The sequence below is a fragment of the Silurus aristotelis genome (genome assembly GCF_946808225.1).
Source record: "Silurus aristotelis genome assembly, chromosome: 3".
Classification (NCBI taxonomy): domain Eukaryota; kingdom Metazoa; phylum Chordata; class Actinopteri; order Siluriformes; family Siluridae; genus Silurus; species Silurus aristotelis.
This window is the reverse complement of record NC_139576.1, coordinates 26,138,379-26,153,096: the sequence shown is the minus strand read 5'-3', so window position 1 is coordinate 26,153,096 and position 14,718 is coordinate 26,138,379. Positions and strand designations below refer to the sequence as shown.

At 37.8% G+C, this 14,718-nt stretch overlaps 1 protein-coding gene across 24 annotated transcripts in view; it reads left to right on the top strand.

Annotated features, from left to right (window-relative positions):
- tns1b (tensin 1b) overlaps positions 1 to 14,718 on the top strand; it is a 232,885-nt gene that overhangs the window by 62,195 nt on the left and 155,972 nt on the right. For 5 of the 24 annotated variants that reach the window (XM_083537451.1, XM_083537453.1, XM_083537450.1 and 2 more), the window contains exon 1: positions 4,242 to 4,610. The exons of 17 other annotated variants lie outside the window; for them this stretch is intronic. In XM_083537451.1, coding sequence (XP_083393577.1) covers positions 4,530 to 4,610 — 81 coding nt within the window. In that variant the 5' untranslated portion in view covers positions 4,242 to 4,529. Of the gene's footprint in view, positions 1 to 4,239; positions 4,611 to 14,718 lie in introns of those variants that run through there. 2 more of the 24 variants (XM_083537470.1, XM_083537443.1) reach the window with 2 other exon arrangements.

Here is a 14,718-nt window from a genome sequence, read left to right as displayed (position 1 = left end):
CACACACACACACACACACACACATACGTGATTGATTATCTATAATCATGATATATTACATGATGACATTTTACAGCTTCTTATTATTTATAGATTAATTGTTATATATCAGGTATACTTTGTCATACGTTAAATCAAAAGGAAATTCTCTTGATTAGAGAGGTGAATTTGAATTGTTATTAAAAAAAAAAAACATTATCCTATGTACAGTGTACAATGTACAACTAAGGGAGAAATAATTAAACACATGAACAAATAGGCAATTCCAGTTTGCACCCAATTAGACATTAATGCCAATATATACAATTAGCTAATTGGTAATGATAGCTCTTCTTAATATCTCCATCAGTTAAGTTTATATATTAGAAAAAAGTGAATCAGAAAAACGTTTACAGGTGACCACAAAGAAAAATTATTAAGACCTTAATTTACAGACAATCAGGTGGAATGCTAATCTCAGTCCTTTTCTTTCAAACATAGAACTACGTAGCCTTTTAGTACAGCTGTGGCCCTCAAGGGTAGTATTTGTTGATTCCCCTGCTCTCTAAAGCCTTTCTAAAGTTAATTAGCAGGTTTAGTATGTGCGTTAGAGGCGGGGACTCACCATTGTGTGTTAGAAGTAAACCCTGCAGGACAACAGTTGGGAACTCTGTAAATAAACCCTTTCTATACTCAGTGATCAGTTTCATTTGTCAGTGTTCCTGATCTTGCCTGAGACTAAAATGCAACTGGACTCCAGCCTGCTCGAATGTACAGTGTTCTCTCTTTTGCTTCTCGTTTGATGTTTTAGTGTGTCTTTTCAGTTTGAATATAAAAACAAGTCCTTTTGACTGAGGGTGGCCAGATTGTTTCGGCACGATGTTTCCAGCTTTATGTACACTGAGTCATTCTGCGTGAGAAAAATGTAAGCACAGGCTCTTTGCTTTACTTTGTGCATTGACATTAGCATCAGAACCCTTACAATTGCCTCACAAGCACAGATTCTAGAGATTCTATTACTGTAGCTTCAGTAAGACAAGCTAGAATTCAGAGTTCTAAAAAGAGATTAACTTTTCATCACATAGTACTGTTAAATTTTTATTTTTTTTACTGAATCTACATTAAAGCTGTGCTTCTGAAGGAGGCTTGTGTTTTCTGTATTGTATTGCCTTTCAGCTTATTCTGTGCCTCAAAATAGCATTCAGTGAAAGCACATCTGATGTACTGTGACTGTGTGTGTGTGTGTGTGTGTATTGATGTCTGTTGAGAGGAGGAGAACACATAAAAAGAATTGATTAAGCCAAAAGCTGCTGCTACTGCTGCCACTGTGACACCCATGACATTGTAGCGAGTGGAGCGCAAAGACTAGATGGGGTGGAAATGCTACAAGGGTACACAGAGATCTTACTGTGACTTGCAGTAACTATCATGTCGTTTTGTCTACATACAGTACAGTGCATGATGAGGAGGCTGAAACTTTAGAGAAGGGAAAAGCCATGTACGATTTACAAATAGCTCTGATCACTTACACATGATGTTTTATTCTGGGGCCGAGATGCTTTTTTAATGCATTAGATAATTAAATTTTTATTTGTATAGCGCCTTTAACAATGAACATTGTCTCAAAGCAGCTTTACACAGAAAATGTGGTGATTAAAAGTGAATATGTTCTTTATAAGTAAGTTTGTCCCTGATGAGCAAACCGGTGGCGACTGTGGCAAGGAAAAACTCCCCGAGATGGCATCCTCATCTGGGTTGCACCGAATGTCTATTTATAGCAGATATACGATGTTGCGTGGTGCAGTGTTGATGATCATGAGCAGGTGGATTTTATTTTTAGCTCAGATTTTACAACAGTTTCATTTTACTTTATCAGCAACACTGCTCTGGTGGTCAAACATGGCACAATAGAAAAATAACATGGATAAGGAAATTTTAAAATATATTTATAATTATTTTACATTTTTTAAGCATGTTTAGTTTGGAATATTATTCGTTTTTGGGTAAGAAAATTATAGATTTTTTTTACAGACCTGTAGTCAATTAATTCTTACTTGTAAACAGTAAGGTTCCCTATAAAATTTGCTAGTAGAAGAGTACATTCAACATGTGTTGTACTAAATCGTTTGTCACCATAATTTCAGTGTTAGTGCACAAATATTATACACATTTAATGACAATGAACAAAAGTATTGGGACACCTGATTTTTTTTAAGCCATTTGTGGTTTTTCACCAAATTGTTGACACAATTATATTACCACAGCCTTTGAATGCTTTATGAATAAAATTTGTGACTGTTCACAGAGCGAACTCCACAGAGCTATGAGTGGCCTGCTATAGAGCTTTGACCTCAATCCTGATGAGCACCTTTGGAATAAATTATAACACCTCACTAATAGCACTATTTGTACACTGACTTTACTAATGCCTTTGTGGCTGAATGAGCACAAATCTTTACAAGCACACTCCAAAATATAGTGGAACATCTTCCCAACTATGGTAATAGGACTAAATGTGGAATTGGATGTTCCAAAAGCACATATGAATCTTATGGACAGGTGTCCACCTTTCAACTTTCGTCTATATAGTGTATGATTTGCGAACAGGATATTGTACACTATGTAGTAGGACGAAGCAGTAGAAATAACAAAGAACCAAAAGTATGCAAACAAACAATTTAGTAAGCATTTATATTATGAGAGAAAAAACTATATTGTCAACATTAATAGGACTGTTGCAGTTACTGATGTAATAGGCATAAGAACATAAATCACTTAATTTCAGTATGCGCTTGCATCTTATAACTACTACCATCCAGTTATCCCTAACTGTATTTGCTGTGTAGCGGACTGCTTTTGACTTTCTGATTTCCTTTCCTGTCCTGTTGTGCAACAATGATAAATATAAAGATGCTTTTCCTGAAATAAAAAAAAAACAGAGTAAAAAAGGAACGATTGTCTGGTTGTTAAAATGATAGATAATCGAAAATACATGCACATGTTGATATACGACATACACAGATGGTGATATATGATTCATAACTAAAATCTGTATTAGTTTGTAGCACAATAACCACATTTACTAGTTTGCTTCCAAAATAGAGACTGAATAAATGCCTTAAATGTTCAGCAAGCAAAACCTTCTATCATCGTTAAATATATTTTCATTATTCATGAAATCTTTTATTTAATCTTTTCACTGATTGGCAGTCTCTTATTTGGTGAAACAGAAGCGAGTATGTGGCAGTGGTTGATTCTCAGCTGGTGTGTGAGAGATACATACATATTTCTGGCTAATTTTGTCCCCCACTAATGGTCCTATTTGTGAATTGCAATTAATTTGTTTGCAATAAGTATTCTTCTAAGTGTTCTTCTTTTGTATTATTCTTTCTAATTTACTGGAAGATTTCTGTATCATGTACGGTATCATTGGGAGTGAACCAGAAGGCGGACTTAGTCACTGACGTGTTCATTCTGCCGTTTAAAAAAATGAGATGGATTACAGAGAACTTCATCAGGCTGTTGTGGAGGAAATACCAAAGCTGTAGAAAAAGAAAGAAAGAAAGGCTCACTCGCAGAGCACATGCATACCACACAAGCTCTTTCAACAGCAGTCCAATTTAGGATTGATGGATGGAGCTCCTAATGAAGTCATTCTCTGTTTACAACCTTTTTTCTCTTTACTAGTGGGGTCTGGATGAGCCTTTGATGGTGACCTCACACTTGCACCATGTTTTTTATATGGAGTAGAAAAATGGACCCCAGGTTGGTGAAGAGATCTGCAGATGTTTAAGGAGAGAGAGAAAGAGAGAGAGAGAGAGAGAGAGAAAGAGAGAGCAGACATTCAGGATACCCAGGTGTCTCAGTGAGCAAGGAGGCGAATGGAAAATTAAAGTAACATTAGTGCAAATATGAGTGAGCATGCCTTAAAGAAAAGCCCAGAATGGGGAATGTAAAAAGAAGGAGGCAGGGGGTAAAGATAGTGAATAAAAATAAGAATAAAGAAAAAAGTGAGAAAGAAGGCAAAAGAGAGACAGAGTGAGTATATAGGAGGGGCTATGAGGGGAATATGGGGAGGGGAGAGATAAATAAAGGGCCATGCAGTCACCTCCCTCTTGCTCCTGTGGAGCTGAGTTGCATGACCCCAAAAAGCTTTGTGAGTTTCACTGAATAGAGAGAGGGAAAGAGAGGGAGAGAAAGGGAGAGAGAGAGAGAGAGAGAGAGAGAGAGAGAGAGAGAGAGAGAGAGAGAGAGAGAGAGAGAGAGAGAGAGAGAGAGAGAGAGACGAAGGAGGGTGGGAGGAAAAGAGGAAGGCTCTTAGATAAGAAAGTGAGACAGAAGAGGATGAAAGAAGAGACGGAGGGAGAGAGAAGCAGCAGCAGTTGATCTGATCTCTCTTAGGTGTGTCATGGATTTGTGGAGCAGTATTGCAGAAGTGAATGGACAGTTCTGGAATTCTGTACCTGGTCCAGTGGAATAATTAGGAATATTGTGCGGTCCAGTGGAATAGTCTGGAACTGCAGACCTGGAGCTGTCAGCGTGATCTTATTATGCCCTCTGTGTCACTAAGTATGCCACCGACGATGGCTGGACGCTCTCGGACATGGGTCTGCCTTTCCTGCATGTTTTGGGTAAGTCATGGGTTCTTCTTACTGAGATCTCAAGAGTCAGGGACCAGAGAGTACATGTGTGGAATTCAACTAAGTCTAGCCCATGTTTTCTTGAATGAAGTGATGCTGAAAGTGCTGCAAGTTTGAATGAACATGTACATCAGAAGTATTTTTGGCTTTATGCACTCTATACATAATACTGAAATAGATCTTTCTAGTTTGACTTTGCTAACCCTATTTGACACTTCCTTTTTGATTGTCTTTTTTTTTCTTTGATCAGTTACTTCGGCTTGTTGGGTTTTAGCAATCTTGCCTGACCTCTACTCATTTAGTTAGAACTCTTCGTTTAAGAATGGACTACAGAAGAATCTTAAATCCCATCAAAGCCTTGTGTCCAGTCACTGACTGAGTGGACATGGATGTGAACCATCTATAGCTTCCCTGTGGAAATAAGATTTTAGCTTGCTTCTTTAAGGAGTGCAGGATCCAATCCAACAGCATGAGTGAGTCATGAGAGGAATTGTGCTTACAGCTGTAAATATAATTATAAAGAAACAAGCAGATGTAGGAAACAGGCAAATATTTGAATGATGGGCTTTTCAGGCTCTAGGACAAAATTCATACTAAAGCTGGCAAGGGTTTTACTTGATAACTTATCAATAATATATAGATTTGAGGTTACAGCTTTTAGTGCCTAAAGAAAAAATTTTGATTGCACTTCTTCAGAATGTAGTAAATTATAAATGGGAGTTTGAGCATGTGATCTGGTCACTCTGGTCTCGCTTTGGAAAAGTGGGAAGCTTAGTAGAACACACAGGTAAAAGGAGAAGGAGACAAGGAATTTGATTTGCAGATAAGAGGACGACAAGCCAGGTAAGTGACCGATTAGAGGACAGGCCGTGTCACTGCCATTTGGGTGGTCTGTAAATAAGATCCAGGATATGGGCCTTGAATAAAGACTCCTGAGACAAGGTGTGACTTAACGATAGGCTTTTTAGCCACTCATCCGAACACATATTGAACCCAGGACAAAAATGTCAAAGAACTTAATGGAATGATCAATGTCCATTAACTAATGCTAATTTGATATAGAGCATACGTGAAGACTCAAGGTCAATCCACTTCAGCACTTTGGCTTATGGTCTACAAAATGAGGCTCAGATGCCAAAATCACGTGTAAGAGTTGTACTGTGGTTGTCCCAGGAGGGGTTGAATTTCTTTTCCTCGAAGAATGGCTCTTTGGAACAGTAAGGTTCAGCCAATAAATTATCATTCAGATCAATAGGAATTAATGCTTGCTAGTAAATAAGAAGAAAGCAGAGAATAATATTATATGGATCTTTTGGAAATAGTCTCAATTTATTCAACTGCACACCCTTTGTGCTATGCAAATTGTAGATTAATGTGTTTTTTTGTACTATGATTAAGAGGTATTTATTCTTCACCAATATAATGATGCTTTCCTTTTTTCCAATCCAATCTTAAGATGGCATATTGGGTTTATTTTGTGAAATTCATAATTGCAGTATCTTGCTTCAGACTATTTTCAGTATACTTTCTTTAATGAACAATTTGTCTTACTGTTTCTGAGGTTAGCTTTGTGTACACTGACCTAGCCTCCATGTCTATGTCAGCACACGTTAGTGTAAGATCTCTGTGATTGAGCTGTTACACCAGTTCACAAAGAAAAATGAAACTCACAGTGACATTTTGGATGTAGCCCGGGACAACATGAAAGGCCATGTGATTTATGATGCATTGCACCCACAGTGCCACCACTGCATGCTTCACTGACCACCACAGCTCTCTTGCCTCCAATAACACTTAAGCTGCAATCTGGAACATCTAAAGATCCTAGTGATCCCTTTTTTTTTAATCACTAACTGTCTGTCCCTCATATTTCACTTACTACTCCCCCTCTTTTTTTCTGTCATCTCAAACTTCCTCATTATTCTCAAAATCATTCCTTCACTCCCTCTCCGACTTTTCCTGACATCTTCGTCTCGCTATTGTGCCAGCATTTCTTTTCCTAAGATCAAGTCCTGTTTATGTGTCTGGCTCCTTAAAAGTATCTTTGTCCTTTTAAATCTATATAACATATGCTTTTGATTTGAGCAGAATGCTCACTACATCTCTCTCTCTCTCTCTCTCTCTCTCTCTCTCTCTCTCTCTCTCTCTCTCTCACACACACACACACACACACACACACACACACACACACACACACACACACACACACACACACACACACACACACACACACACACACACACACACTTGTGTGTTGCTTGATGTAGTGTCTCCAGATGCAAGCACGTGTCTGGGAATGTGAACATTTGTCTAGGGTGTCTCGCACAGTGTGTGAGACAAGCGAACAGCACCTCTGTCTCCGGGGCAGATAGCAAACCCATGTTTGTTGGCCGAGGAGCAGCAGCAGCTCACAGTCTTTCTCTCTAAGATGTGTTTCCTAGTCAGTTCCTGATACTCATCAGAAGTTCATTAAAAGCTTGGCAGTTGTTCTGGGAGCTAGAACAGGATGCTTGGATGTGCACCATATGGTTCTTATCACTTGTGAACATAGGATGATTGTGCTCTAGTCTTTTCTCTCTGTTGGAGGTGTCCTGTTGTTGCCGGGTCAGAAATGGAATAATGAGATGCAAAGTGTTGAACCAACCAAGATGTATAAATGAACTGTACATAAACATAAATTGTACATGCTGTTATATATGATACAGAGTTAAAGACTTCTGTTTATTTGACTAGTTCAATGGAGATTTTAGTTTATGGATTATATTTCTTTTTCCTGAGGAAATAGAGAATTTAGAATTTATATTCTGGATAAAAGACTCCATTCACTTTCTATGTTTTCAATGTTGATGGCAAAACTCAAAGTCAAATTCATACCTACTAATACTTACTATGATCAGAAGCTACACCTCTACACCATTGCCCATACCTGAAGTCTGGATTCCAAATGTCCACAGAATTTTCCAGAGAGATGACCACTCTGGACATGATTCAAGAAATGAAAGAGGTGCTGAAACCTGGTTGTAATTAAGTTTAGAAACAGCAGGATGTCTAGGCCCCAAGTGAGACCTCGCATGTGGTATTTTCTGAGAAAGAGGCCCCCCTATAGGAGCAATCTTTGTTCTTGTAATGCACACCGTATTGGTCCACTGTACAAATGTCTGTGCCTATACACATGGCTCTCCATGAAATCAGCATAATGATTTTTTTTGTTTGGTACACCGTACCCTTGTGCCTATATATTTATCGCCATTTTTTATTTTTTTTTTAGATGTGTAATCATACTTTTCAGACATTAAATCAATCACTTGCAGCATTTAATGAATGCTTTCCCCATACATGGACATATTGAATTTGGCTGTAATAAGTAACACAGATCACACTGTGCTATATTAGACTACCCCTGATACTACAATAATTTGTGAAAGTTGGAAAATAATTGAAGTGTTCAACTTGATGTTTTGTAAAATGTAGACAATTGGCTATAGAGTAGTACAAACTGCCTGAAATAGTATAACCACCCCCTGATAACTGAACTGATGAAGTGATTCCACTCTCCAGCACCACATCACAGATCAATAATTAAATTATGATAAATTTTTCAAAACTTTGTTTATGGATGCTGAAAGCATTACAGTATTACAAGTTTAATAGGTCTGGCAAAAATGCTCTGCTCTTAATAACAGACATTTTAACCTCATTTCCCATTGAAATAACAAACAGCTGCTTAGGTTGAATTTGATTCTTGTTTTTTTTACACTCTGACCTTAGTCACAGAATACCACCTTTGTTAAAGAGGGAGTTTATTTAGACACATGTGATGGTTTTTACATTGAACTAATTACTTAAATTTGTTCCTTTTATAAGAACATTGAAATGTTTGTATCACTATTTATGAACATTTGATAACCGTTAGCATAACTAGCTGGAGTACGTGGACTATCAGGGGCATGCCCACTATTGCCTTCCAGAAATAAAATGTTGCCACCCTTATATTGTATATAAGACTTAGGAGAGCCATGTAGATATCACTATTACTGATAATAGGTAAAATCTCAGAATGCTATAAGCTGCAGATTCCCACAGCTTTTCATTGACATTGACAGCCTTCTAGGATTTATGTGCATTAAGGCTAATTTTTTGAAACCCTGCTTCACAGACACATTATATCACATGGCACATGAAATACTGTAGTGGGTATATTTACATAAACTGATTGTTCAGTTTGTATCATATGGCTGGACCTACTTCACCAAAAGTGCTACTTCTGATGTGCAGATTCATGCATGTCCCAGAAAAGAGCGCAAGTCTGTGGGTTTAATATTACTTTATTGGGGCTCTGAGCCCACATTCAAAAACGTTGGTGAATATAGGAAATATCTGTCCCACATATTTGACATACACTATGGTATTTGTTTCCATAAGTCACCAGGGATAGTGAAACAGAACTCTGTTTGGCTTTGATAAACATCCATTTTGATGGAGTCTGAATAACATGCACTTTAGCCAAGATTTAGGGGTCCGTCTAGGTAACATGTGTATCTCAACTTTCACAAAATGCCTTACAAGGTAATGATTAAAGCTCTGGATATGTTTCTTCTAATCCATTTATGTGCCATGAAATACCACTATTATAGCGTAATAAATTTTGTAAGGTTTCTCTTGATTTAACCATGACTCTTCCATGTTGTGAAATACTGCTACAAAATACTTGTAATTTTTTTTTTGTTCTTTTGCCACAAGGCTGATTTTACAGAGTGTGCAATTACACTGCAGAGCATGTATGTGTATGTTATAAGAACATCTATACCAAATGGCAACCTTCCATAGGCTAATGAAAAGTTCAGTTCAAGTTTCTGTGCAAATTGTGTTGATAATTGAATCTTTTTTTCCCCCCTTAAAATATAAACTGATAATAATATGGTCAGTTATTGATCTCATACTTCTTTAGAATTTTTTTCTGTTTATGGTCAAGACAATTTGTCAGAATGACAATTAAATTATCGGCAATGATATATTTAGGTCTGGGTTGAAAAAAGCAAATATATATTGCTATAGTCAGGATTTTTGATGAGAGTTGTAAAAGCTGTATCCTGGATCTGGTTTCAGTTTGAGGATATGTAAGGATCTTAGACCCATTCTCATTCATTATTGCTACTTATGGTCTAAGAAAGAGGCAGCAATATTTTGTAGGTTTTGCCATTGTCTGAGTAATTTACTAGTAAAGATTAGATCTTTCTAAAAGAAAATGCACCTGAGATTTACATGGGATTAGAGGATGAGGCATTTATTTATTAAGAAACTTTTTTTGTTCTGTACTAAATGAAAAACACATGATCCTGGTAGATAGAGAGGTTACATTCCAATCCCTCCTCCCTTTTATAGTGTGCAAAATAAATGATGATGGGCCCAGATGCATCCCCTCTAACTGTTTATGGTTGAACTGAAAAGATTTGGTTGACTAACCTGTCCCAACCCAAAGGATGGAGATACATCTATAGGCTAGTCTCCAACACCTAATGCTACAACTGTGTAAAATAACATTTTTCTTAATAGAACTCTAAACTCTTAAATTATTAATTAACTATAAATATTTAATAATGAAGCTGTTTGGTGACTGTAATTATCCCAAACATTACTTATATTAAATACACCTACTGTACCTTGAGAATTTCTTTGGATATATAGGGTGATGAATTAAGTCTGGGAAACAGGCATAATGCCATTTTCCAAGAAATTAACCATTAAAACAAAACATTTTCATGTTTAGTGTATTTAGTGTATGTGGTTTATGTTTTTAAAATTTGGCCAGCTCCAAACTCTTCCCACTTTAGGAAATTCCCTTATAAATGTGTCTAAAATAGTGAGTAAGACATACTTTAAGGTCAGTCCTTAGTCTTGGCACAAGCAACCCTTCTCATTGTGGGACATGGACTTGTGGGACACGGATCCTGGCTGTTTCTTAGAGGAAGGATTTATGTCTGTCCTGCTGCCCAGTGTGTAAATGATAGAGTGAGCTGTATGCTCAGAGACGGATTTATGGTACAGGGTGCATTGCTGAACTTGAGTGATAGAAGCTTTGGAATGAAGTAGGGATGGTTGCTGTGGTGCTCCTCTCACACACACACAACACACACACACACACACACACACACACACACACACACACACACACACACACACACACACACACACACACACACACACATACAAATAGTCCCAGCAGGTTACCTAAAGACTACAGAATTTTATAAAACATTGCAAGCAAGTGTTCAGGTACTTCATTTATTTTATTTATTTATTAGTTTATTTAGTTTATTTATTATATATATATATATATATATATATATATATATATATATATATATATATATATATATATATATATATATATATATATATAAATAGCAAGATATGATTATCAATTATAAGACAGTATTTAATTTAACAAAACTCTGTTATATATATATATATATATATATATATATATATATATATATATATATATATATATATATATATATATATATATATAGGCATTTCAAGTACATTTGCAAAGATTCATGAAGCATCTGTGATGGTCACACACAATTGTGGGCCTTTTTGGATAGGGATTGGGCTGTGGAGATGATGCAAGGTTAACGGTTGTTAGGATTTGGGTAATTAAGCAGTATTGTTGGGATTTGTGAATGGCCGGTATACATGAATTGTGAGGCTTTGGGGTGATGTAGAAAGATTGTGGGGATTTGTGACTGGGGGAATGGTGCAGGATTTAGTTGGGATAAATGGTGTGGGGTGGAGTAATAGGAATAGGATTGTGTGGTTTTGGGATGGGTGACAAAGCGAGACTGTGGGGATTTGGGCTGGGGTTTTAGATTAGATTGGTGGGTTTTTTTTACGCTAGGGTAGTTGGCTGGAATGTGAAATAACATTGTGGGGTTTTGGATCTGGAATAAATGAGCAGGACTATAGAGCTTTGGTGTTGGGGTGATAGAATGGTAGTATATGGCTTGAGGGCTAGGCTGACAAATCAGGATTCTGGTAAGGCTCCAGGGGATTTGGGGGATTCTGGACTATTTAGGGCTGAGCTGAGGTGATGAACAGATGGAGTGAGAGGAAGGTTTTGGTGGGATTTGGGACACGAGTGAGGGGGATGGCTTGTGAGTATTTGGGACTGTAGTGAGAGTGATAGGTTAAAGGATTTTAGGGATGACATTGTGGCTGGAGTTGAGAAGAAAATTTTGTAGGGATTTGGGATGGGGTGCTTGGGAGGGTGATGCAAAAGAAAAAAAAAAACACTATTGACTTTTGGGACTGGGCACCAGTTGATCAACAGAATGTCTGCACCACGTAACATATTTATCCTAAAAAATTAGATGGATGGTGTGCTATTTCCTTCCTCTGCTTTTGTTTGGAATTTTGAATTAATGTATTTGACAGGGGTTAAGTGCTATTCAAAATGCACTTGTATTGTTTGAGAAAAGTAGAAGTGCTTGCTAAGAAATTCTGTACACGATTGCTGTATATATAAGGTGTAGCAGTGTTATAATCTCTGTTACATAGGTAGGATTGCTTATACCTGGGTCTTTGAGACAGGATATATGTTTTAAATATACTAGCAACTTCCCACTGCAGCCTAAAGGATTGCTGAGTCAGATACATATCAGAAAATAGTACACATTCAAACATGTTTTACTTTCAGAGTTATTGATATTTTCCAACATATGAAAGATGTTATTTTCCATTTAATTTTCACCATTAACTCCTGGAAAATTTTCAACTTTTCAAAATTTACCCATACTACTTTTCATTGTTCAGATGATCTCATCACCCTAAAATAGTTCATGAATAGCATTTCATTTATTTTAATCCCAAATCAATTAATTATCACGACTGAGTGCTCCCCTAACAATCTCTTCTAAGATCCCAGGATCTAATTTCAGAACCTTCATGTGGGGGCTTCTTCCTTACTAGAGAGAGATAGAAAGAGAGGCAGAAAGAAAAGGAAAAAGAGAGTAGAGAAGAATGGTGGGAGAAAAAGCAGGAGAAAAGAGGTCAGACATCCTTGGTGTGTTCAAGTGGATGTAGGGTCGAGATGGGTGGAAAGAGAGGGATGATGAGGTCAGAGGTCAGGTGCCCATGCTGGGTAATGTTTTGTGGATGAAAGAATAGTGGCGTTGTGAAAGAAAACAGAATGGTTGCAGGGGGTTGTTTTCTGTGAGAGTCCAGAGACTGAGGTGCAGGGAGTTGGAGGTCATTTGCTGAGTGTGTGTGTCTTGAAACATCTACAAACTGTGCAAGGGTTCTGATTGGCTAGAAACTGAGAGGTATTTAAGCTAGAACCTCTCCCCTTTCTATGGCTCGCATGACAAGGTCAAACGACCAGACTCTGCCAATATGGAGCACCATGTGTACATCATGCATATGTAGATTTTTTTTTTTTCTTTTTAAAACACTCAAAGAACAATACATTACAAATTTGTCAACTCAGCAATTATTCAGTAAGGGTAAACGAAAACCAGGTTGCGCAACAAAATCTGCTCATGGATGATTAATTTTGTGTCTTCTATAAAAAGAATTTGTAAACATGTGTGTTTTTGAGACACTATAACCTTTTACAAGCTGTGAATGACTTCTACAGTGGGTACGGAAAGTATTCAGACCCCCTTAAATTTTTCACTCTTTTTTATTTTGCAGCCATTTGCTAAAATCATTTAAGTTCATTTCTTTTCCTCATGAATGTACACATAGCACCCCATACTGACAGAAAAACACAGAATTGTTGACACTGTTGCAGATTTATTAAAAAAGAAAAACTGAAATATCACATGGTCCTAAGTATTCAGACCCTTTGCTCAGTATTTAGTAGAAGCCCCCTTTTGATCTAATACAGCCAGGAGTCTTTTTGGGAAAGATGCAACAAGTCTTTCACACCTGGATTTGGGGATCCTCTGCCATTCCTCCTTGCAGATCCTCTCCAGTTCTGTCAGGTTGGACGGTAAACGTTGGTGGACAGCTATTTTTAGGTCTCTCCAGAGATGCTCAATTGGGTTTAAGTCAGGGCTCTGGCTGGGCCATTTAAGAACAGTCACGGAGTTGTTGTGAAGCCACTCCTTCGTTATTTTAGCTGTGTGCTTAGGGTCATTGTCTTGTTGGAAGGTAAACCTTCAGCCCAGTCTGAGGTCCAAAGCACTCTGGAGAAGGTTTTCGTCCAGGATATCCCTGTGCTTGGCCGCATTCATCTTTCCCTTGATTGCAACCAGTCGTCCTCTGTCCCTGCAGCTGAAAAAGCACTGAGGAGAGGCTTCCGTCGGGCCACTCTGCTATAAAGCCCCACTGGTGAAGGGCTGCAGTGATGGTTGACTTTCTAAAACTTTCTCCCATCTCCCGACTGCATCTCTGGAGCTCAGCCACAGTGATCTTTGGGTTCTTCTTTACTTCTCTCACCAAGGCTCTTCTCCCCCGATAGCTCAGTTTGGCCGGACGGCCAGCTCTAGGAAGGGTTCTGGTCGTCCCAAACGTCTTCCATTTAAGGATTACGGAGGCCACTGTGCTCTTAGGAACCTTTAGTGCTGCAGAAATTTTTTTGGAACCTTGGCCAGATCTGTGCCTTGCCACAATTCTGTCTCTGAGCTCTTCAGGCAGTTCCTTTGACCTTAATGATTCTCATTTGCTCTGACATGCATTGTGATCTGTAAGGTCTTATATAAACAGGTGTGTGGCTTTCCTAATCAAGTCCAATCAGTATAATCAAACATTTCTGGACTCAAATGAAGGTGTAGAACCATCTCAAGGATGATCAGAAGAAATGGAGAGCACCTGAGTTAAATATATGAGTGTCACAGCAAAGGGTCTGAATACTTAGGACCATGTGATATTTCAGTTTTTCTTTTTTAATAAATCTGCAACAATGTCAACAATTCTGTGTTTTTCTGTCAGTATGGGGTGCTATGTGTACATTCATGAGGAAAAGAAATGAACTTAAATGATTTTAGCAAATGGCTGCAATATAACAAAAAGTGAAAAATTTAAGGGGGTCTGAATACTTTCCGTACCCACTGTATATCACCCATCCACTCTTTAGTGTGTTTTTGCCTTTGGG